Source organism: Thermobia domestica, chromosome 4 (assembly GCF_964235325.1).
Source record: "Thermobia domestica chromosome 4, izTheDome1.hap1.1, whole genome shotgun sequence".
Taxonomy (NCBI): Eukaryota; Metazoa; Arthropoda; class Insecta; order Zygentoma; family Lepismatidae; genus Thermobia; species Thermobia domestica.
Genome location: NC_137457.1, coordinates 207,408,779 through 207,433,358, shown reverse-complemented (window position 1 = coordinate 207,433,358; position 24,580 = coordinate 207,408,779). Strand labels below are relative to the sequence as shown.

Sequence of the window (24,580 nt, the reverse complement as noted above, 5' to 3'; positions counted from 1 at the left end):
CACCAGTCTTTTGCAACATATCCGAAAATGATCTCCATGCAAATTTGTTACTGAAGGTACTGTCAATCGATGGTCCAAATTGGTAGCAATTTCGAAGACGCCTTATCTCAAAAGTACACAATAGAACTTGCTTTAAACAATGAAAGCGCAGTTGCCAAAGTATAACTTTGATTCACAAAGATGAACTTCGAGGTTTCGTTAACAGATGAATTAGGAATTCCTTACACTCTAATGCTACGAAGTTCTCAGTGTTCCTTTGTACAACACTGAGGTTAGTTTATTCGCAAGTTATTGTCATGTTAATATGGAGGGTGTATGTACTTTTTTTTTTTTTTTTTTTTTTGCAGTCCCTTAAAATGTTCTGAAAAACATTTCCATAACTTTTGAAATTATGTTTGTCTTAACTTGAACATATGCGTGAAGTGGTTTATTATGAACAGGGCCAAAACAACTGTGATAGATTAATTACAAGTGATCCGGTTAGAAACACTGTTGTTTGTATTTTAGTTCCAAAATCGGCCGCCCGCACTCGTTCGCTGGTGGACTAATAGAGTGGAACTGTCTCACAATCTTGGCCAATCCACAAAAATACACAACCAGTGGGCTCCAAAGTTTTTTCCAACTGTTTTGAAAATGGTAAAGTGCGTTTGCGAATACACCCGTATTTGGAGAGGAAATAATGTAAGAAGTTGACTTTACTGTTGCTGATGCCGATTGTATGCTAGAATCTGGTCATCTAACTCTTCGTTAGCGAAATATAGAAGTGGTTCATATTTATTTCCTGTCGCGTGAAGGAAACTACTTTTCTCAAAGTAGTCAGCATGAGCACCTCGAACGTAGATAAGTACATGCTCTGGAACCGTAGATAAGTACATGCTCTGCTGTGTAAACCTAACGAATGAAAAACTGCAGATATTTCATCTCATTGCTGGAAGACGACCAATACTGTTCCATTTGTATTGGGAGTGGGGTGTTGATTTTTCGTGAAGTGACTTCAACGGTCTCTGCTTTCACACTTCGAAGACAGATCTGGGACTTGATACTATTTATTTGAGAAACATCAACATTTGTGTTGAGTCACAGAATATTCGGATTTACTGCAACAAAACTTTTCCATAATGTTACCCGCCAAATGTCTTCATTTTCAGCTTTTTAACGCTGACTCTTCTAGCTAAAACAATGAAACTCTAACAAGAGTGGAAGGCATGTGGATACAAGGTACTTCGTCTGGAGCTGGTTCAAAAAGTTTTTTGTGATTTCGTGGAGAAGCTCGGATTTAACAGGCTTTCTACAGAGCATGTACTTTGTAAAAAAAAAAAAAAATAATAATAATAATAAAAAAAATGGCGTTGGTGTGGTTTCATACTTAAGGAGTCTTTTCATGTCGTATCTCCCTGCTCTCGCAATATCTGTACACTGAAAATCAACGAAACTTCCCTTCGATATATTCATTCCTCTCCTTTCTTATTTTTCTTCTCACACTTTCTTTTCTTAATTGGATCCACTAATGCCTTTGATTTTTTGGTGAAGTATTGAAATGAAATGAAATCTTTAAGTTTAACGTCCCACGGTTATGCCGATTAGGCTAAAGGAGATGGTGATAATGAGATATGAATGAAAAATGGTGGAATGAAGAAATTGGGAGGAAACGGGAGAACACCGAGAAAACCCACGAGCACTGTGTTTGTCCACCACAAAGTCCACACGGCGCAAGCTGGCATCGAACCAGGGACCCGAAGCACCAGAGGTGAACGATCTACCACTGAGCCACCGCGCCCCCCTGGTGAAGTATTATTGAAAGAAATATCATCGGGTATGATAAACTTAAGTAAAAACGAGGTTGTATCATCGTCCACCACCTCTCCAGTAACGAAGTTCCTTAATTTTACTTTTCCCGGTTATTTTCATACAAACAAGAAAGTATTTCCTCTTTCCAGAATGACCTCTATCAAGGCATTAACAAGATTCTAATCTCTTACTGATTGTAGGTGATGGAAATTCATGGTGTACAGAACATTCATCTTCGTCCATAAAATCACACACATTGCGCGAGAAGTAAGTGTTTTGTGTTTGATTATCAAGCTGACCAACTACTTCTTTTCTTCGTGTGCATACAATTATATTTCCACGTCCTTTGGCTGGTTTATTGTGGTGTGGTTCCAGGTTTGGGTACAAAACCTCGCGGCCAGAACCTCGCGGCGACAACCTCGCGGACCAAAACCTCGCCTGGCCAAAACCTCGCCTCCCAAAACCTCGCGGCCCAAAATCTCGCCGGGCCGAAACCTCGCCTGGCCAAAACCTCGCCGCCCAAAACCTCGCGGGACAAAATCTCGCCGGGCCAAAACCTCGCCGCCCAAAACATCGCGGGGCCAAAACCTCGCCGCCCAAAACATCGCGGGGCCAAAACCTCGCCTGGCCAAAACCTCGCGGGCCAAAATCTCGCCGGGCCAAAACCTCGCCTTGCCAAAACCTCGCGCCCCAAAATATCGCCATACCCAAAATCTCGCCTGACCAAAATGTAAATGTTCCCACAGATGATAAGGATGACGGTATAAAAGATGCTGTTTCAGAAAAAGTATCACGGGTATTTGACCAAGTCCCGCGATACCATATGAAAATTCTATTTCTGTATTAGAGGATTTCAATGTGAAGATAGGACGACAGGATGTTTTTAAACTGGTTATAGGGAAAGAAAGTCTGCATAAGGAAAGCAATGACAACTAACGGGGTTAGTTTCGTGAACTTTGGACCATCCAAAAACTTAAAATTTCAACAAAAATCTAATAATATTTATGAAAGTATGAAATAATATATGAGTTTTTACGACGTCCCTTGATTATGTCCTGTAGGTTAAAGGAGACGTAGATGACCAGGATGAAGGAAATGATCGAATAAAGAAAGTAGGAGGAAACGGGAATAACCCGGGAAAGCCCATGCACACGATGTTTTTTGTATCTTCTTCTTCTTCTTCTTCTTCTTCTTCTTCTTCTTCTTCTTCTTATTATTATTATTATTATTATTATTATTATTATTATTATTATTATTATTATTATTATTATTATTATTATTATTATTATTATTATTTGTAATGTGGAATTGCAGATTAAGAAACTCATTGGGTAAATTTTTAAAAAAAGTTTCATTCGCGACGAGGTTTTGGCCACGCGAGGTTTTGGGTGGCGAGGTTTTGGCAACGCGAGGTTTTGGCCCGGCGAGATTTTGTCCCGCGAGGTTTTGGACGGCGAGGTTATGGCCACGCGAGGTTTTGGCCCGGCGAGATTTTGTCCCGCGAGGTTTTAGGCGGCGAGGTTTTGGCCACGCGAGGTTTTGGCCCGGCGAGATTTTGTCCCGCGAGGTTTTGGCCGGCGAGATTTTGGACGGCGATGTTTCGGCCGCGAGATTTTGTCCGTATCCCGTGGTTCCAACCCATAAACAATTGGAATAGAACTGAATTTGCGAGACGTGCTTTTCGCTACAATCCCGTCAGTAACAAAGTCATCGTATATTGTGGAGAAATGGTTTTGCAACTTCAGACAGTCCTGTAGAAAGGCTGCTCCCCACCTGGAATGTTTGATATTATCAAACAAAAAAGACATGGAGGCCGCCTTGGACACTGCGCCGACAAACATTCCCAGTTTGCTTTCCTTAGTACACGAGTTAAGTTTCGTTACACTGGAGAAAGATAAGACACAAACTGATGGCAATATTTGAATATGCCACTATTCTGGAAGCCATTATCCACAAATATCTTAAATAATTCATTATAAGCAGACAACTGATCGTTTACCGATTCCACATTTTTCTGTTTCAGTTGTATATTTGGAATCAACGGATAAATTCATTAGGGATACTGACACTGCCAATTCTTTGCTTCTCGTTTGTTTGTCTGTTCAAGAAATGGTAACCGCGTTAGCGCAGCATTGCTTCTGCTGTGATGTTGAAACTTTTAAATCCTCATGGTTAGTGAGTTCCACTTGAAATACTCTTCAGAACCTGTGGTCTAAATGTTCATGTCTCAACAAATTTTCTAAACTACTATCTAGAAGATGATCGCCGAGACAGGTCACGGTTTTTTTGAGAAGCGGAAAGCTCCAAACCAGATGAAGATTTTTTTTCAATTTGTCTGGTAACAACAGCCGAACATTTTAACGATTATTCTGTAATCTCTTTCTTCATACCAAAGCTTGTGCTTTTTGAGCAGAAATCGGAAAGCATTTGTGTAATTTTAATTTTCTTCAATTTTGTTTAGATGACTATTTTAGTCGGACACGAAATTTTACGACATAGGGAACATTAATGCAAAATACACAGGGCGACAGAGTGGCAATATTGGAATCCAGATGGGGCCTTACCCACCTCGAACATGAATCTGAACTAAAACAGAGGGTACCTTTCAATGCACATGGGACCACATCACGCTCTCGCTTGGGCGCCATATTGATCATATCATTGTAGGTCAATGTCCAAATTCTACTTTCACCAGAAGGTGCAGGGTTCCCAAAATAACGTACTACAATACTAGTAGCTCTTCAAATGTTTCTCCGTCTTTATTTGTAGGAGTACTTGCGCATGCCATTTTGTTGAGCGAAATTAAGTTCTTACAATTCAACATCTTGCGCTACATAAAATGAACTAGTACCCTTAGCTTTTAAGATACTGGAATAACACAACTATCATTTGAAAGGTAAGACTCTACGCAATAAAGTTTATTGCAAGGTGTTTTTCCGTTATCTTTGTCAGTTTCGTAGTAATCTGCTATGAAATGACCATAATGAAACCGAGAAAACTATTTTTTCGATAATAGCCGCCATAGTTAAAAATGTCAGCAAAATAATGGACTGTTATTGACTCCGATCACTTGAAACATGAACTACCTTTAATTTGGCACCAAAACAACGTTTGTATCTCAGTTTTGTGATGAGATATTATGATTTAAGTATAAATGGATGCAGTCTCGTGGCTCCATATTGGAGTCCAAGATGGCGGCTGTATTGAACACACCCAAGTCATATGACCAATTGTTTTAAAAGTAGTGGATCACCACACATATAAAGCTGAAGTTAAACAGAGGGGAGCTTTCAGTGCACACTTTACAAGAGAAGGTTCCATGACGGTTCCGGACGAATAATGGAGGCGATTATTAATTCATGGAATGTGTATCAGAGATCGGTTCCATCTTATCGTGATAGTATTTAGATCAGTATATGTATATTACTTTTTGAATTAAAAGCATGAGTATTTTTTGTATTAGTAATATGAGAAATTAATTTTTTGGAAATAGGAATATTTAATAATAAATTAGAAATACTTACCATCTGATAGTGGAATATTCGAGTTACCTAAAATGAAGTTGTAAAATATGTGTGACGAGAATATCACAAATTATTCATAAAAATGATTAACTTAGAAGTAATTACGAGATGGGTAGTAATTTTAGTTGCTTATCAAAGTATAATCTACTAGTAAGTAAGAAACTAACACTGCAAAAAATGTGTCATAAATTTAATTCTTTTTGCAAACCAGCTTCAAGAACTTTCGCATTATTCATTCTCCTAATTCACTCTAATATTTCAGTCATGTTTTAAATTTGATATCACTTACTTCTGTGCATAAGTTTATTAACTAGGTATTGTAGAACTTAACACAGAATTGTTTTCAATTTTAACATTAATAGTAAATAAAGGTATTTGCTTTCACTTCAATTTGCTTATTAAGAAAGGAAGATGAAAAATAACATTTGTATTTCGACTCATTCTTAACTACTTTAATAATCATAATTACATGGTAAATAATGATCATAACTTAAACGGCGAGTATGTAGAATCTATATCTGAATATTTGTATGTAGATTTATTTTTCACTTTTTTACACATTGCCTTGTAAGCTAGATTGATAAGAATTATAAAAGGAAATATTTCAATGAGATTAAAGCTTGATTTGTCTGTGTCTTTGAATGAAAAGTGGATTTAAAGAGATAACCCTACTCATTTTATGCATTTAATTAATTAGTCATGTTTTCTAAACTAATAACTACGTAAGATTATTACTGACTTCAAACAATGAATACTTCTTTCAAAAATAAGAAAATTATGAAACATAGTATTACAGAAATGTTAGCTCTTACCCAATCGAGAACGACGGTAGCTAGCAACTCCTATAAGGAAATAAAACATACTCTAATCAAGAAGATATTTGTAATACATTTTCTACAATTGTTATTGATATTGTTATTGTTAAACGGTATAGACGTGCTTTTGAACCGCTCCGTGAATTTGCTTCATTTTCAGTTGGAAAGTGTGGTTTAATGATGAGGAGAGTGTTTTGATTTAACATTCAACATGTTCCGGTGACTCTGAGGACATTTTATGATTTGCAGGCACTGGGAGTGAGTCTGGTGTTTGGTGTCATCTTCCTTTTGTCGTTCATTGCAGTTTTGTGTAATTGGAGCAGTCTTCTTTGTGCGGTGCTTTGCCCTGTGTGGGTGGTTGAGGGAACAGAGTGGATTTTTTTTTCATTTTGTGCTGTTTTCGTGTTTTGTTTCATAGTGCAAAATGAATGTCAGTTATTATTCGTTAAATTGCATGTCAGTTAAAAATTTCGAATTCTTCAACAGTAACAATATCTTTCAAGTCTAAGTTTAAATAATCCAACAATGAAGAAACAATGATCAATCACTAAACATTTATCTTGCACACCTAATGGAACTAGTTTTAATTCCAGAGATGTCCTCTGTTCCAAATGTAATAAATACTTCGCCAACTCGAGAGGATTGACGAATCACAACAATTAATGTCATAACGAAAAGAGAGCATCTAAGCTTAGTGCGAGACATTCTTCAACTAGTATTATTTCAAACAATGGAGACTTAAATTCAGATGATAACGTTTCTCTTGGAGAGGTTGTAAGTTCGAAACTTATTGATAGTTTGGGAACCCTAAAATTATCAGTAGTCATTTTTCGTCTAGTTTCTCGAGGAGCAAGACATGCAGTGGCTGAAGCTCTTATCGAAGTTCTCCAGAGGATTGTAACTTCAAATAATATAGAAGATTGGACCGAACTCCTAATATTTCGTTACATTACTCTTAGTATGCCTACCCAATCCGAAAAAACTCTAATCTCACCACATGGGTGAAACAAAGAGTTCAACTCTGGTCAAATAGCTCTCACGACGATACAACTAATTTAAATAAGTTAATGACGAACAAAAACAAACGTAATAGAAGCCTTAACAAATCACCTAATGTCATCTTCATCAAATATATCAAAAATAAACTAACTAATGGTGACATACATGGTGCTGTCAGACTTCTCATTTCTGAGGATTCTTTTGTTCCATCAGATCCTGCTATTTAAGATTTTTAAAAGAAAAATATCCTCCACACTTTTACACATTTACTGCACGTAACTTAGATCATAATACCAAAGTTAATCAAGTTTTATCTAGAGACTTTCCAAAAGCGCTCAAATCCTTCCATTCTTGTTCAGCTGGAAGAATAGACAGCATGCGCCCTTAAGTACTCAAGGACTTAATTCTTTACAACATTCATGACTCTAAAGATCGCCTTACCAAGGTCACTTGTGAATTTCTCTCAATGATTTTGTCAAAAGTGCCAGTAGAAATAAGATTAATTTTCTTCGGAGCTTCTCTTGTTACATTGAAAAAGAAATGTGGAGGGATTAGACCAATTGTCATTGGAAACACATGGAGAAGACTTTCTTCTAAAATAATATATGAAAGGAATAAAAGTCAGCTACTTCAACGTCTTTCTCCGCATCAACTAGGAGTAGGCATTCAATATGAGGCTGAAGTTGCAGCACACATTGCATGTATGTATTACTCCTACCTTCATCAGAAACCTAAACCTTCCTAAAGATTGATTTTAGAAATGCTTTTAACGAAGGAGACCGGAACGCAATGCTCACTGCCGTTGAGAACAATTTTACATCCATTTATCCTTACGTACTCCAGAGTTATGCCCAAGTCAGTTACTTATTATACGGCACAGACATAATCTTATCTCAAAGACGAGTTCATCAAGGGAACCCTTTAGGTCCTGCATTATTTGCCTTAACGCTACAACCAATCGTCAACAATATAAATACAGATTTTAATATATGGTATTTGGAGGATGGCACTATAGCTGGAGACCAGGATACCATACTAAATCGATACAAAGGCATCTTTAATAGACCTCCAACTAAACTACTTTAAATGTGAGATTAGCTTCCTGGAAACACCTCCAGAGCAGACATATATTTTTCACCATGTTTAATGAGGCGGCTCCAGGCATTCAATTAATGTCGCCCTGAAACGCTTTTCTTTTGGGTTCAGCCCTTTCTTCTGAAGCAAGGAGATGTCTATTAATGAGAAGACTACCAAGCTGGAGAATAATTTTACACGACTGTCACTAATTTTGGCTCACTCAGCTTTTTATTTATTAAGAACTTCTTTTACAATGTCAAGGTTACTCTACTTTCTACGATGTTCACCTTCTTGGAGAGAAGGAATTCTATTTCAACACTACGATAACTTCATCAAATCTGGTTTAGAATCCAGCCTCAATTGTTTTCTTCCTCATAATACATGGCTACAGGCTTCTATTCTGGTCAATTTTGGAGGATTAGGCATCCGACGAGCCTTCGTTATGGCTATTCCCATCTTCTTGGCATCATTCTATGGTTAGAAATGACTAATCGAATCACTTCTCCAACACGAATACTTTCTCATTGAATTCCTGAGATTATGGATTGCTCTACAACTTGGTCGATATTAGTTGACTTAGAATTACCCGAAATCAACACCAGATCAAATCAAATCAAATGGGATATACATATCATTAAATCACACCTCTCTTTTTACTCCAGTCGGCAGACAACTTAGAAGACAAAGCCAGACTAGTCTCTGCTTCCTCCTTAGGAGCAGGTGCTTGGTTCAAAGCCCTACCTTCGCCTACGCTCGGCCTTTACCTAAGTAATGAATGCTTCCGAATAGCCATTGCGTCAGGTCTAGGGGAGATTTATGTGAGGACCACAAAGATCAAGCATGTAAGAGCGAAGTAAATAAAATGGTTTACACGGCCCTTCAAGTTCCAAAAGTGCAGGTAGACACTCTAGCTATTCAAATGTTAATGACATTATAATGACAGCACTAATCTCAGCCGGTATACCTGCAATAAGAGAACCCATAGGGTGTAGCAGAACAGATGGGAAAAGACCAGATATGATGACTCTTTTACCGTGGAAGAGAGATAAAGCACTAATTTGGGACTTTAGTCTCAATGAATTTGGAAGTGTTTAGTATGATGCTTCCCACGAGAATTCTACAGAACTTGTCGGTGGCAGGATGGAAGAACAACGCATGTGTGGCACAGTTTGACAAACGATCGCTTTAGGTGTATGTTTGTGGTCCACCACCCATGATAACAGATATGGAAAATAATTTAATACGAACTAGACACCCAACGAGTCAAATGTTTTGAGAAGTGGTAGTGATAAAGTAGTTTTTATAAATATATTATTAAATTTTTCTACAAATTATAAATAGAAAAGTGATAATGCATGAAATATCTCAGCCAAATTATAGGCATTAAATTTACAATATTCTATATTATAACATTGCACTTAAATGATAAAGAGAACGATTCTCAGATAAATTCTTAGAACTTCATACGGATATAAGATATAATATTCTCTTTCACTTCTATAATATGTCATGTAATACTGTACATCTTATAATATTACATATTATACATTTTACAAAACTATTCAAATCAGTAGCACAATTGCAATTTTGTTTTAAGGAATGGGCAAACCGCCCGATACAAGTGGACTAACATTCGTAATCAAGAAGAGAATATTAATATCTTATCTGTAAATTATAAATAGAAAAGTGATATTTCATTAAATATCTCAGCCAAATTATATGCATTAAGTTTACAATACACTCGATAATATTACTTGTTTCAAAGGCAAAGACAAATACTCATAGATAAAGTCTTACGACTTAATATTGCTCTGAAGCGCCACTAGAGCTTAGTGACGATTTTTGTTATATCCTATCCTCACTCCTGGTCACTGAAGCTTGATTCCTGTGTGTATCGGTTGAGAGACTTATCTAGCCCAACTCATCAGATACCTACGCAGGTTGATAGCCTCTTTGGCCCACGTAGACCACTATCCAAACGGGTGGTCTTCAAACCTGTAACCTTGTTGACGACCTTTGCTATGGCTTCTGGACAACTCTCCGGTCATACTGGTCTACCTTCTGTTGTTGCTCAGGGTCCATCTCTGACGGCGGCAAAGATCGACAAACGGAAAGCCCGCCAAGAGTCAGAACCGAGTAGTCCAACGGCTCACTCTTCAACCGTTGCTAGTTTTGCTGCTGCGCTTCAGATGACACCACCAACCAAACGTCATCATACTTTAAGTGAGTCCTCAGCAACATCTAGTAACATGGAGACCGAGACCGCTGATAAAGTACCACCATCTAAGCCAGTTGTTCACTCTTTTCTACTTACGAATTACAACGCGAAGTACCATGATCTAAAGCAAATCTACCTACGTCTGCTTAAGTATGTTCCACGCTCAGAAGTTAAACAGCTAATACCTACCAAGAATGGTGTTATTATTCGCTCGACCGATCCAAACATGGCCTCTACACTTCGAAACACCTACTCTTTCGAGATCTTCGGCGCCTCTGCTAACATTCAGAAGCTTACATCAAATCAGGCAAAGCAGCCTCCACCTCCTCGCAAGTCTCCAGCTCTGTCTGTCGTCATCCGAGGAGTCAATCCACAATATACAGATGCCGAGATAGCTGACGAACTAAAACTTGATGGCCATTCAATCATTAAATGCATTCGCATTAAGAACACATCCGGATCAACTTACATGGTCCGTGTTCTCACTAATAGTCAAGAGACGGTAGATGACCTTCTTCATAATGGTGCATTCATTTTCTTAAAAAGACATCGAGTAGAACCTTCTCGCTCACCTCCCCCCTTCCTGTCCGTTGTGAGCGCTGCCAGGCCTATAATTCGCACCATACTAATGATTGCAGGAACCCCTTCAAATGCGGATATTGTGCTGGCCCCCATTCGACCAAGTCCTGCACTAATCTACAGAATGCACCTTAATGTTCAACCTGCCCAGATCAGCATCCCACATACAGTTACAAATGTAAGGCTAAACCCGCGGCAGACTTACTCAAACCTAAACTCACTTTTCCAATCCGGATACATAATACTGATTCTACCACACCGCCTCCCAGCTCGGCCCACCAACCGATTACCATCGATCAATTTCTTTCATTTCTTACAGTCACCTTACAGAATATTCATCTTTTCCTCCGTCAGCACATTCTCCAACAAATACAACTCGCCGCTAAAACCATTCTGCATGTTAATTTCACTGACACCTATTCCAACAAAAGTATGCTCACTTTTGTTCTACTATTCATGAATCTGCAGTATAATCTCTTTCACCATCTACTTTCATTTCTCTTCACTATGGCCGTTCACTTTTTATTTCTGAACATTCGCTCCCTCCATAAACACAAGCCTCTGTTCGAACAGCTGCTCCTTGAGGAACACATCCATTGTTTTCTGCTTAATGAGACATTCCTCACCCCGAAACTCTCCTGTAAAGTTCTATCCTATCATCTTCTTCGCCATGATAATGCCGTCCCAGCTCGGCGTGCCAATGGCGGTGTGGCTATTGGTTTCCCCCCATCTATTTCTCATTGCTTACATACATACTACTGGTGACCGAACGCTGCCTGAACATCTCATTTCCACTTTATATTTCAAACAATGCTACATCACTGTTGCTACCATCTATATCCGACCCGGCCAACCTATTCCTTTAAGTCTTTTTCAATATATATCAGACCACTTTCGCAGTTACATTATCATGGCCGACATTAACTACCACAGCCGTTCCGATCACCAAAACCTCACTTTTCACCATTATATTCAGACCCACACGACAGGATTCTTTCACACTCTCCCTAAGCCGATACGACCATCCTCCAATACAACCCCAGATATAGTCATAACTTCGTCCAATCTTCTTACTAAGCTTACCCTGACTGTACTTGATCCTTTGGGGAGCGATCATGTCCATGTCAAACTTACTCTTCAACTTCAAGGACCTCCTCAATTACCTCAACCAGCTCCTCCCCGCTCAGTAGCACGTTTCGATCGTGCAAATTGGCCACAATATAGAGAATTTCTTTCCAATAGGCTTGAATCTGTACCAGCTCCTACCACAGAAACAGAACTCTATCATATCCTGCATACAATCACTGACAGTATACACCAGGCATCCTCTAAATTTATTCCTCAGACGCCAATTACTTCCTACAGACCTAAGCTGCCTCCACAATATCTCCCTTTAATACGCCGCTCCCGCCAGTTCTACCGAGATTTCACTCACACAGGAAACCTGGAATCGCCAATACCAACGGGCAGTCCATAATTACATCATTGCATACAAGACCAGAAACTGGATAAAAGCTTGCAATAATCTATCTGATACAGCACACCCCACACAATACTGGAAAAGATTTCATCAGCTCACCGGCAAAAACACACGCACATCTTACCCACTAATTGTTAACGATACGCCCTTACTCACTGACGAAGAAAAAGCCAATGCTTTTGCTACCCAACTCCAAGACGTCTTCACGCCCCTTGGACCTACTCTCTCACTCCGTCCTCATCCTACAGCTCGACTAAATTTTGACTCGCCCTCACTTCAACCAAATGTTCAACATGTTCTGCCAGACGATTCGCCGTTGACAGTTCCTATCACCGTCACAGAAATTACCACTATCGTTGCCCGTAAACGTAATACAGCTCCCGGACTGGACTCAATCACATATCGCCATATCAAAGAGGGACCGTACATTCTCCACTATCTTTTATCTCTCATTTTCACATTCATTCTTCGCACTGGGTTTATCCCTAACGATTGGAAAACATCCAAAATTTTAATGTTCCTGAAACCGAACAAACCAGCTCCATCTGTGTCCTCCTATCGACCTATCAACTCACCCTTGTTTTCAGTAAGATGCTTGAACGAATTCTAGTCTCACGCCTCCACACACATCTCGCCGATCACAACCTCATTCCCATACATCAAGCAGGATTCCGACCGAATTGTAGCATTAATGGTCAACTCCTACGTCTTACCACATTAATCACTGCTCAGTTTAACCAATCCAAGCCTTCCTGTTTCGTCCTTTTCGATTTAGAAAAGGCTTTTGATAAAGTCTGGCATCTAGGCCTTCTATACAAACTATTTTCCTTCAGACTTCCATTCTGCTATATTCGCTTCGTGTACCATTTTCTCTCTAGCCGTCTCACTTATGTTTCCATTAATGATACTCTCTCTCACCCTGTGTTTATCCACTCTGGTGTTCCCCAAGGCTCTGCCCTCTCGCCGCTGCTTTACTTACTGTATGTTTCAGACTTTCCTGCCCTTCCTCCACATGTCAGTATATTTCAGTATGCAGACGATACGGCTTTCTTGGCGATAGGTAATACTATTCAACATATTAACCGCATCCTTCAAGCGGCCATAAATGATTTCCTTCAGTGGTGTGAAACGTGGCGTCTCAAACTTAATGCAAGCAAGACCCAAGCAATACTCTTTCTGCCACCAGGCAAACGCAGTCGTGTACATCGAAATCCATCCAACCTCCACGTCACGATTGACGGTACACCCCTCGCCGCTAGTCCCACGGTGACGTATCTTGGTATTACCTTTGACTCTCATCTCAAATGGTCTGCACATCTCAAAGGTATCATTCTCAAAGCTACTAACCGCCTGAACCTCCTCCGCCGCCTCACTAGGACAACCTGGAGTTTGAAATCTCACATTCTTCTAAACACATACAAAACTTTTCTCCGACCCGTTTTAACTTATGGTTTTACAGCTTGGCTCTCCGCACCTGAGTCATATTACCGCCGACTCCAGATTCTTGAGCGTCACGCCCTACTCCTTGCGTTTCGCATTAAATTACCAAGCCCCACCAGAGACTTATACGAGAGAACGCCTTTTCGCCACATACTTTATCATCTCGAAGATCTCCGGCTCAGGTACGTTGCGAAGCGATTCCAGAATCACCATTCACTACTCTTTGATGCAATGCACCACGAAGCCACTCTTCGTAAGCCCTCTGTTACTCTCCGACATTCTCCACTTTCCCTGCTCTATACTTTGTATCATCATGTTCTTCCGTCAAATAGTCCCGATCTACTACTTCTAGAAGATTTTCTCGTTCCTACTCCACCCCCATACATCACTCCATCATATGTTGCACTGTGACCTTCCAATACTAATAGGGCTCCCCCTCGCCTTCATTGCGTCCAGAGTAGCCCCTGGACAGAAGATAACCTACATTCGTCTCTCTAATCCTGTTTATGTTGTGTTGTGTTGTCTAGTGCACCTCATGGATTCACCCTGCATCACTGCTTTGCTATCATTAATGTCATAATGAATTAAAAGACAGTATTCCTAACCTTTCCTGATGATTATGGTTAACGGCCATAATGACCTGTACTTAAATGCACTTAATAATAATAAAGATTATATAGAACCTCCTTGCCCCTCGATAATACCCCTAAATCAAAATGAATAGTAACTTCACATCCCAAATAAAGGGCGTAACCCTTTGGGTGGGTGCTAGCTACGGCTAGCAAAAAAAAATCCTTCACTCCATAAAACGAGCCATGGAATACTTATAAAATTACATACAAAAACAAGTATATTCATTACACAGAACTGTTCAAATGAGATACGCCATTTCGGTTTTCTTCGGGATTATGGGCAAATCCCTCCGATACAAGTAGAGTTCAACGTTTTTCATTAGCATTTTCACGTACCATTGTTAAAAATATACTATATATAATGATAAACTCTTGCAAGTTTTAAGTTATTAACAAAAGAATTGAAATGTTGTACCCTGGAAATATCGGCATTGTTTGACGTATCTGCAACCCCATTAGATTAGCAGTGTAGCCGGTCCAATATAAAATTATACTTCTTTAAATGGCATTATGTCAGATCATTACATCTGTCCATATATAGTGTCCGATAAGTCCCAGTACCACTAGCTTTGAGTATCACAGAGAGCAACATCTGTTCAATTTAAGTTGTGGTATTGATAAAAATATCCCAACATTCAGGACATTTCGGTTGTGACGTTAGGGCTGATGTGAGTGGTTGCTGTTGCACATATGAGTAGTGGTTCGTGAGATATGTTTGGGAACCTGAAAAATGAAATTAAATGAAATATTTAAGTAAGTTTTACGTCCCACGATTATGCCGACAAAGCAAAAGAAGACGGTGATGAAGAGAAATGAATGAAATGGTGGAATGAAGAAAGTGGGAGGAAACCGGAAATCCCCGAGAAAACCCATGCACATGGTGTTTGTCCCTTGGCGCGAGCTGGAATCGAAACAAGGAAACCATGCACTAGAGATGAACGCCCTACCACAGAGCCACCGAGACCCGTAGGAACCTGAAGTATCACACAAAGGACAAATAATAATACACGTAAAGACTCCGTTTAAATATATCTTTGGCAGCGGCGGCCGCTGAAGGGGAGCCAATGTGCCGTGGCACTACCACAAATAATACAAAAAATAATATAAATAATATTTGCATCTTCTTACTAAAAAAAAAAAAACTTTTTAATTTTATGCACAATACTTTACTTGCAACGTCATCATTGCTCATGAGAAGCTGGTTTGAGTCGCTCTTAGTGATTGAATGCGCTCAGAATTACTCGCACGCTAGCAGTACATAGGCCTACCTCTACTCTGTGTTGTGCCAAGTTCTCCCGTGCTCTCCCGACTGTTCTAAAAATGGTTTGTGCGCATGCTCGTTAGTTGGCGAGCTGGAGGAAAGCACGGAGAAATAACTACCGTTTTGTGCCACGATCAAAGGTGGCTCGAAGCGGGAGATTTGTTTCGTCTTATGTTTTGATGCTCTAGGAAAGGGGGCTTTGGTTTGGAGTTAAGTCGCCTGGAATTCTAACACATGACTCCTGATTCACTTGTTCCTATTGCAGTGTTTCCAAACTAGTTACTTATTACATACCAATATGTACCATCTAGATTTGACCCTCCCAAAAATCGATTTGGAATTTATTTCATTATTTTGTTGTCAACCCAGGTATGATCCCCCCTGATTGAAACATAAACACATTGTGCTCCTGAGTGTTTGTGGTGTTGAATGTGGTGTGTATAGACCTATAATATATTTTTGAGAAGTTTTGATGCTGAGTATTTAAGTGTAGTGCTGTTTTCTTCTTTCTCTATATTTGTAACTATTTTCCGTGAAACTAGAACAATACATTACGATGAATGCGGCAAGTAATTTAGTGAAATATCCGTTTTTATCCCTATCATATGACGACAAACTAACTGGAAGCAGGAAATTTCGGAAAGCAAATCCTAATTTAAAATTGTGTGTTAAGCAAGTAATCCGTAATAAGGAAAGATTGCATCAATTTAACATGAACATATATTTGAAAAACAGTTCGAATTTGTGGTTGTGATGTATCCAATCCTTTATTTTGTTTTCTGTGTGTTGTTTGGGGAAGGGGGGTCGCAAGCTGGACAAAATCTGCTTTATGTTTATAATAAGTTTACTGTAGGCACAAACAACTTTATTCTAAATAACTCTCTCTCTCTCTCTCTCTCTCTCTCTCTCTCTCTCTCTCTCTCTATATATATATATATATATATATATATATATATATATATATATATAATGTGTGTGTGTGTGTGTGTGTGTGACTGTAATAAAATAATGTTACTCGTGCCTTTACATGTACTCTTTTTTACGGATATGCGCTTTTTTTATTGTGTACGTTTTGGCACTACCATATCATATACTTACGAGCCGCCACTGATCTTTGGTAAGACTCATCTAATAAAACAATCATATGTGATTGGGAAGAAACGTGTGTTTGCTTCAGAAAGTCAAGAACAAGACTCATAGGGAATGTGAGAAGAAATGTAAGACAACGTGCTACCATTGCTCGGTTGTTCTGCGATGTATCGCTTCGTAAAACACCAGCTGGATTAAATGTAACGATTTCAACAATGCAAGACCACACATGGAAGCCTTTAGGCCGAAATTTGTGAGTGAATGATCTGAAACGTCGTGCTTTGTTGACATAATTTCTAACTACTGCGTCTCGCTCACTGTTGTTATTTTAAGATAAATGCGTGATAGATTTCAGTTCACACAACTAAAATGCGGAATTCGCATTTTAGAAAAAATTGCATTATGAGGAAGAGTAAGAACGAACCCCTTTATTTTATGATACGGGATGAGATATTCAAACATTAGTTTTTGACGAATATATGAAAGTACATTCTTATTTACATATTATGCAAACAAAGCAACTTTATCAGCTGAAAACAAAGGAACTATGAATCGTAAAGAAGTACAGAAGAACGGTGTTCGGCTCATTTGGCTTTCCAGGTCATGCATGATTTATTTAATGAATAATTTTCAGACCGCTGGATTGGACCTGGTTCTCTAACAGTGGCGAAGGGTGATAGTTTCAACAGGGTAGGCACAATGTTATACTACTACTACTACTACTACTACTACTACTACTACTACCACCACCACTAATAATAATAATAATAATAATAATAATAATAATAATAATAATAATGTTTATTTCTGTGCCATGAATAGCCTAACGGCAAAAATACAGCACTGTATCAGACAACATAAACACATTACATACAATGTAAGCTACATACTAAAACAATAAAACATAATGATAAAATAAAGGAAAATAATATCGGATTAATAATTCCTTGTGAAATTAACACCAAATATTTCTTTTAGTCTCAAAATAGTCGTCATAAATACTAAAAATAATATTTGACAAGCTCTAAAATTCATGCTTTTATACCTACTGATAAAAAATAAATTAAACTAAAATAAAATAATTAGTCAATCGTCTTAAAAATTGCAAATTTCGGATTCAAATGAACTAATGTTGATCTATTTCTTGTATTATACATTGGTACCCTTATACCTATATTATGCAAGCAATATTCACTATGATATCTATTGTCTAGTAATTTCTTAATAAAATCTCTTTCAATAAGTTTTCTCCTGTCGCTCAATACCTGCAATCCCCAAAATTGACACCAGTATTCACAACTACGTGAGTAGTAATCTCTATTCATTTTATAGCAGAGTAACCTAATAAAACATTTTTGTACTGACTCAATTTTGTTTGCCAATGTTATACCTATACTATTCCAAATAATAATAATAAACCAAATCAAACTCTATTACTATAATAATAATAATAATAATAATAATAATACCTGCATTACTTATATCATTTTGTAAATTAATTCCAAGTGCCAGTTTTTCTTCTCATCAAATATATCAATTACTTTCTTCTTGAAAGCTGTATCGTTGACTAATAGCCTATCCTTCAGAGTTCATTTCTGTAGCGATTGAAGATAACACACTAAGTCTGTTGTTACTCATTATATTCCTATGGAATGTTTTGATTTTCTTCGGGGCACCTATGCGCTTGTCTTACATGGTGTTGTAGTAACTGGAATGCCTGAGTATACATGTAACAAACGAAGTCATTATAGGTACACTTCTTGCAGGCCGTTTGATGAGATGTATTGAACAAAATTGACAGGTCGAAGATAGTGCTTTCCGTCGTAAAAGATGACTGTCAGTTCATTCCGCAGCTGATTATCGTCGAAAGTGGGACAGAGTTTAAGATTCTCTAGTTTCGTCCTAGCAAAATCACTATTGTAATCCTGAAACTGTTCACAGTCAAGTAGTTCTGAAGATTCCAAAGAGAATAAATCACATCCACCTGAACTTTAAGTATATCCAAAATTTCGTAGGAAAGTAGTTTTTAAGCTTTGCTTTTCCTTATCACCGAACTGCAACGAACTAAAATTTTAACGAATTATGTACAGTTTTTTGTGAACGCACTCAATGTTTGCATCACTCCTTTGTAGCTAAGCGTGACATACTGGAAGTATATTGTCTTTTGCAATATATGTAACAGATTATCGATAAAGGGCCTTATGCAGAGTCGTTTTAACGCGTGATTAGCACCATATTAAAGAGTTCGACTAACATATGTTTCCTGCAGTAGTCAGGCCTTTAGTATGACGCTAATCAAACGTCAAAACGACTCTGCATAAGGCGAAAATAATTTACTACAGAAATACAAGAAAAATTCACATGAATTTAACATAATTATAGACCATCTACAGCATTTATTCGATCCGGATCTCAATTTTCGTAATGAAATTCACGTATGTGACTCATAGCTTATCTTAATTCGCCGTAATGCAATTTAATTGTTTCAGTTGGGTGTGATCGAGTGGGGAAGATGGACTATCACATTACCTGAGTTTCACAAGAAACATATGCTGTTTCGTGTACTTGTACTGAAACATACTCTGCTTTTAAAATTTCGTCTTTAATTATATTGTTTAAAACACATGACAAACACATGCAAACATTCAACCAAGTCATTTTGTATGCCACTTACAATATCTCAGAAACACACACACTCTCTAGTAAATTTTAATAAATACAACGAGTTCGGTATCGTATGGGTATGCGTCAACGTAACGGAATAAAGGAGAATTAGTTTGCGATAATAGGCGTAACACCTTTACAATCGCTTGTAACAGCTTTTGCGTTGCGTTAGAGTCCGCAAACTTAAGCAAAGTTGGTACGGAATGGGACCCACATTCTCTTGATCTTTATTTGTTTGACATATCGAATCGAAATCGAAGATCTCGAGAGAAATGCTTTATGTAGAAACGAATGTCGATAAGCGCTGAGGCCGGTCTCTTTCGCAGCTTAATACCAATAGTTCTGTCGCGGGATTTTCTGAGTAGCTTGGCAGTCGTTCTACTGTCGCTTGAGCAATGCCATCTGTCCAGGTGACATTGGCTTGAGACGCTGCTCGCTGAGCCTCCCAGCAGTGGTGCTAACCACAATTTATTTATCGGACAAAAAATATTTTCTCAACTTTGGAAGTTATCATACATTCTGTGCAAGGAAAATGAATTAATTATAAATCATAATTTCTGAAAGTAAATGGGTAGGCCAGGCCTCAGAGCCCCTTACCACCCTTCGCCACTGTTCTCTAACAACCCAACTGAAATGTTTTCCATGTAGCCTGGGCCAAACGTGGGACATATAGCATCAGACGACTCATTGTGAGGAATAATAAAGTAACATGTCTCTCATCGGCACATAAGACAGATAAGACATATAAGACAGATAACATTTTGTGAGAAAGGGTGGAGGCAACGAAGGGTAGAGGCAAGAGGGTTCGAATGATATTTCCAAAACGTCAAGAAGAATATGAAGATGCCTTCACTGAATAAATAGTAGGTACTTTTAACTACTCAACTATAGCATATATTAAATGAAGTTAAAATCACACTAAAATTGCTCCATGCGATACTCAAACCTATGGGTATAGTGACTTCTCTCAAACTCAGACTCATACAAAGTCAGTGAAAGACAATTGCCCTCTTTCCTGCAAATCCATACGAGCGGCTGATTAAAATTGTCATTTAATACTATAAGGAAGAACATCACAAATGAAATATTCTTTCCAAAATGAATAGATGAGGAACAATCTCAATCTATTAAAACATTACATGTCGAGAATGGCTTTCTGTTCGTGTTGTTTATCGTTAAAATGTATATTAGTGTATGGTAACGAGATTGTAAATAGGTCCGCTTCCAGAATAAAGGTCAGTCTATCGTCCCGAGGTAATGGTGTGTTGGCTAAAGGAAACCATGATCATGAGAATGAAGGTGGAACGAAGAAAAAGGGAGAAAACGGTAGAACTTCGAGAAAATCCATGCACATTCCAAAGCTTCAGTAACAAATATAGATAGATAGATAGATAGATAGATAGATAGATAGATAGATAGATAGATAGATAGATAGATAGATAGATAGATAGATAGATAGATAGATAGATAGATACATACATACATAGATAGATAGATAGATAGATACATAGATAGATAGATAGATAGATATAGATATAGATATAGATATTTGTTAGCAATATCAAGCACCTTTTAAACATTGACTTTCCAATAGACCTATATTTATTATAAAGATAATGTCATTTGTCAGATGGAAATTATTGCGTATAATACTGACAATTAAAACTACGTCTGTGATTTCTGTACTATCAGTAGATCAAAACATGTCAAGTTGGTATAGAACACTAGCAAAGAGTGTCCTAGGCATTGGCAGCTGTTATTTCTATACTGAAGTTGTGGAAGTCGGAGTGTAGAGTACTGCAACTTGACGATCATTCCAGGCTTTATGATGGAAAACTATGGCACAGAAAGCAATGGAAAGCTGCAATACTATTTTCCTTCGTTGCTGCTGACGAAAAGAAGAAAAATATATGATACTCATTTGGAAACGAGATATATTTCTGCACGTTAGAAATTCCTCATAGATATCTCGTCGGGAAATATTTGGGAACACTAATTCAACGAAAACATAACAGGGAAACGATAAATGATCGAAAGGATAGGGAATAAAACTTGGAATTTATATAACATGTTACAAGAGAAAAATAAGAAGATTGAAAGAAATGATTTAAACTGAAATATATAATATTTGAAATCATTGAAATCAAGTGGAAAAATACAAAGGAAAATAGAAGATGAAACAATGGAATAATAAACTAATAAAAAGTGGCACATTAATGCAATATTGATTCTAAAACAGCTAATGAAGGACAAGATAGCGAATAAGGGATTATGACAGATTCTGTCTCCATATTTAAGGGAAATGAGAAATATCTCGAGGTAATACAAATGTCACACATAATGTAACAAGAAAAAATATTAAAGATAGAATATGTGCTATGGATGTGTATTTTACTCTGAATTATAGTAGTATTTTGGATAAAATATAGTAGTGCACAAATACTATTTACGAGAAAAAAATTCATAGGCTTAACTAAATAGTAATAGGACACACATGAACATGCACAGTAAAAGTTGCACATTGAATTAGTAATAGATGGACGCTTGTATCAGGTAGATGACGTATGGTTCAGAATTAATTAAAAATGAACTAAAAACGCAAAGATTTTCCTTGAACATGGCATCTCAGATCATCGTCTCTTGCTGGTAGAAGTTGAGACCAGCTGGGAAATGTATCTAAGGAAAAATATTATACAAAATCTTAAATGTTAAAGGTTGAATTACGAGGAATCAGAAAAAAAATGTTTGGATTACAGAAGTACTATCTAAGTTTACATAAAGAAGACAGAGGAACAAATGAGCTTATAAATTTGAGTAAGATATATTGATGTGAAAGTATATGGTATAGGGATCAGAAGGGTCCTACTGGTTATTGGAGAACTCATAGGTTACTGGAGCAGTATTAAAGAATTGATATAATTGAAACCAGACACTAAAGAGGAATGTACAGAAAGCTGAACGATAAATTAAGAATCAAAATAAATGCTGCAAGGGTTTCATGTATGGAGGTACTATATATACGAACATATAAAATGTTTAGAAAAAGTTGATTGGATGTTGATCGATTTCTAGTTTAATGTCTTTTTTCAACATCGAGGATAAATGTAACATAGACACACAGTTTAACGTAGAATCTGAACATCATGAGATCACAGAAAAAAAGCCCTAGATCTTCGTGGATACTAGTCAGATAGTTACCACAAAGCTCAAGAATAAAGAAAAGATATACAACTAATGGAAGTAGAATGAAATACAAACTAATATTTCATTCAAACTAAAGGGATGATAACACATGTATGATAAAAATTGCTGCGCTATGAAATTTGTCTAAAAAATAATATCAATGTGTAATTCAGTATCGAAGAGCGTGAAAAGCAATGTATCATGCAGGTATGCTTTCCTTGGAACTTTGCGTGTCCTCCTTCTCTCACTTTCGAAGCCAAAATAGCGTACATTGAATTGGAATTTCATGTCACTTTTGTGCAGGACTCATCTATGCCATCTTATCTGTTATAAGGTTCCCTACTCTAATCAGAGTGCAAGCGACTCTACGATTAAATTTTACCTGTAATAAACGTAATTCTGCTCGTGGAGCCAAAGGCAAGTGACCATTAGGCCCACGCATTAAGACGACTCTGTAGTACCTCCCAATTAATGTTCCGGCGCAGGAGACTTAGGTTTGATTACTGGCTGGAGTTCATGTGAATTAGATCCCACCTTCAACTGTAAGTCCACATCTCATATAGCCATGCCACTGATAGAGACGCTAAACACACAAATTAACTCAACAATGATGTAATTATGGGTAATAGAAATTATGTAAAAGTTTATTTACATTGTTTATATGTTTGTAACTTTCTGGTATTTGACATTATACGTAGAAAGGTAGATCGCTTTATATTGGAGAATTACTCTTTTAATGAAACCATTATTACTAACGTCTTCTGAGCATGTACCTCAAATCGTAATTTCCAAACCTCCTCCAGCTCCTAATTTACAATTTGTCATAATTGCATTGAAGCACACAGAAAAGTATCTGGCGATTCTACCTCTAATCTACCCGATTCATGATAGAGGTTGCTTGTAAGAAGCAAGGGATGTCAGTGGAATCTTTCCTTCCTCCTTGGCAAAACCTGAAATGGCCCTTCTTGTAGGGGGCTTCCTACCTCTACTCTATTGGATTTATGGTACAGGTTGCTTGTAAGAAACAAGGGAATCATTTGGGAAGTGTAGAGGCTATTTGACCTAGGCCTTGGGTTAGGGAAATGCATATTTTTTGTTTTATTTTATTTATTAATAAACTAATATACTAATAGAAAATATGAAACTCTTATGTCAGTGGAATCTTTTTTCCTGCCTGGCAAAACGTGAAATGGCCCTTCTTGTAGGGGAAGGCAAATTGATTAAAAATTAAGTTTTAACGCTTCGAACTGACGGAAGGAAACTCCAATTGTAACTTTGTCTCACTTAAAATGATACGTGAAACATTGAAAGACATCACTTTGTCATATATTTAACTACTAACGAAACATACGTTTCATGGTTATGAACATGTTATGCTAATTACAGTAATAAATTCCGCTGAACTGTACTTTTTGACTTTATGTCATGGGAGTTACTAAATACCTAAATAAAAAAGTAAGATTTGTACCTGGTATTCGCTGCATTCCTTGAAAGATCAGAATGAACTTGAAAAATAACGTCAACATGAACAACGTGAACAAAATTAACAATTAGTATGTAGCTTTAGTTCCTTTTTATTAATCATATAAAAAATAATAGTGAAGAATGAAATGCTTCAAGAAATTTTCAAAAGACACTATTTTGAAATTACAATTTTATTAGCAGTAAATAAAAAAACAACTATGACACCTTTGCTAAGTATAAACAGAGTAGAAATAATTATACGAATATCAGTCAGAAATATAATTAAAATGCTGGTTCATCGGAAATAAAATCACTTTATTTCTGCGTAAAAATTAATTTCTTTTAAAATATCGAATGAAAACATTTA

The 24,580-nt window shown here is 37.5% G+C and overlaps 1 protein-coding gene across 5 annotated transcripts in view; it reads right to left on the bottom strand.

The window, feature by feature from the left end:
• LOC145683431 (uncharacterized) overlaps positions 1–24,580 on the bottom strand; it is a 479,291-nt gene that overhangs the window by 262,614 nt on the left and 192,097 nt on the right. For all 5 annotated transcript variants that reach the window (XM_081754766.1, XM_081754764.1, XM_081754762.1 and 2 more), the window contains exons 3-4: positions 6,125–6,154; positions 5,313–5,339 (exon numbers count right to left, since the gene is read on the bottom strand). In XM_081754766.1, coding sequence (XP_081610892.1) covers positions 5,313–5,339; positions 6,125–6,154 — 57 coding nt within the window. The remainder of the gene's footprint in view (positions 1–5,312; positions 5,340–6,124; positions 6,155–24,580) is intronic.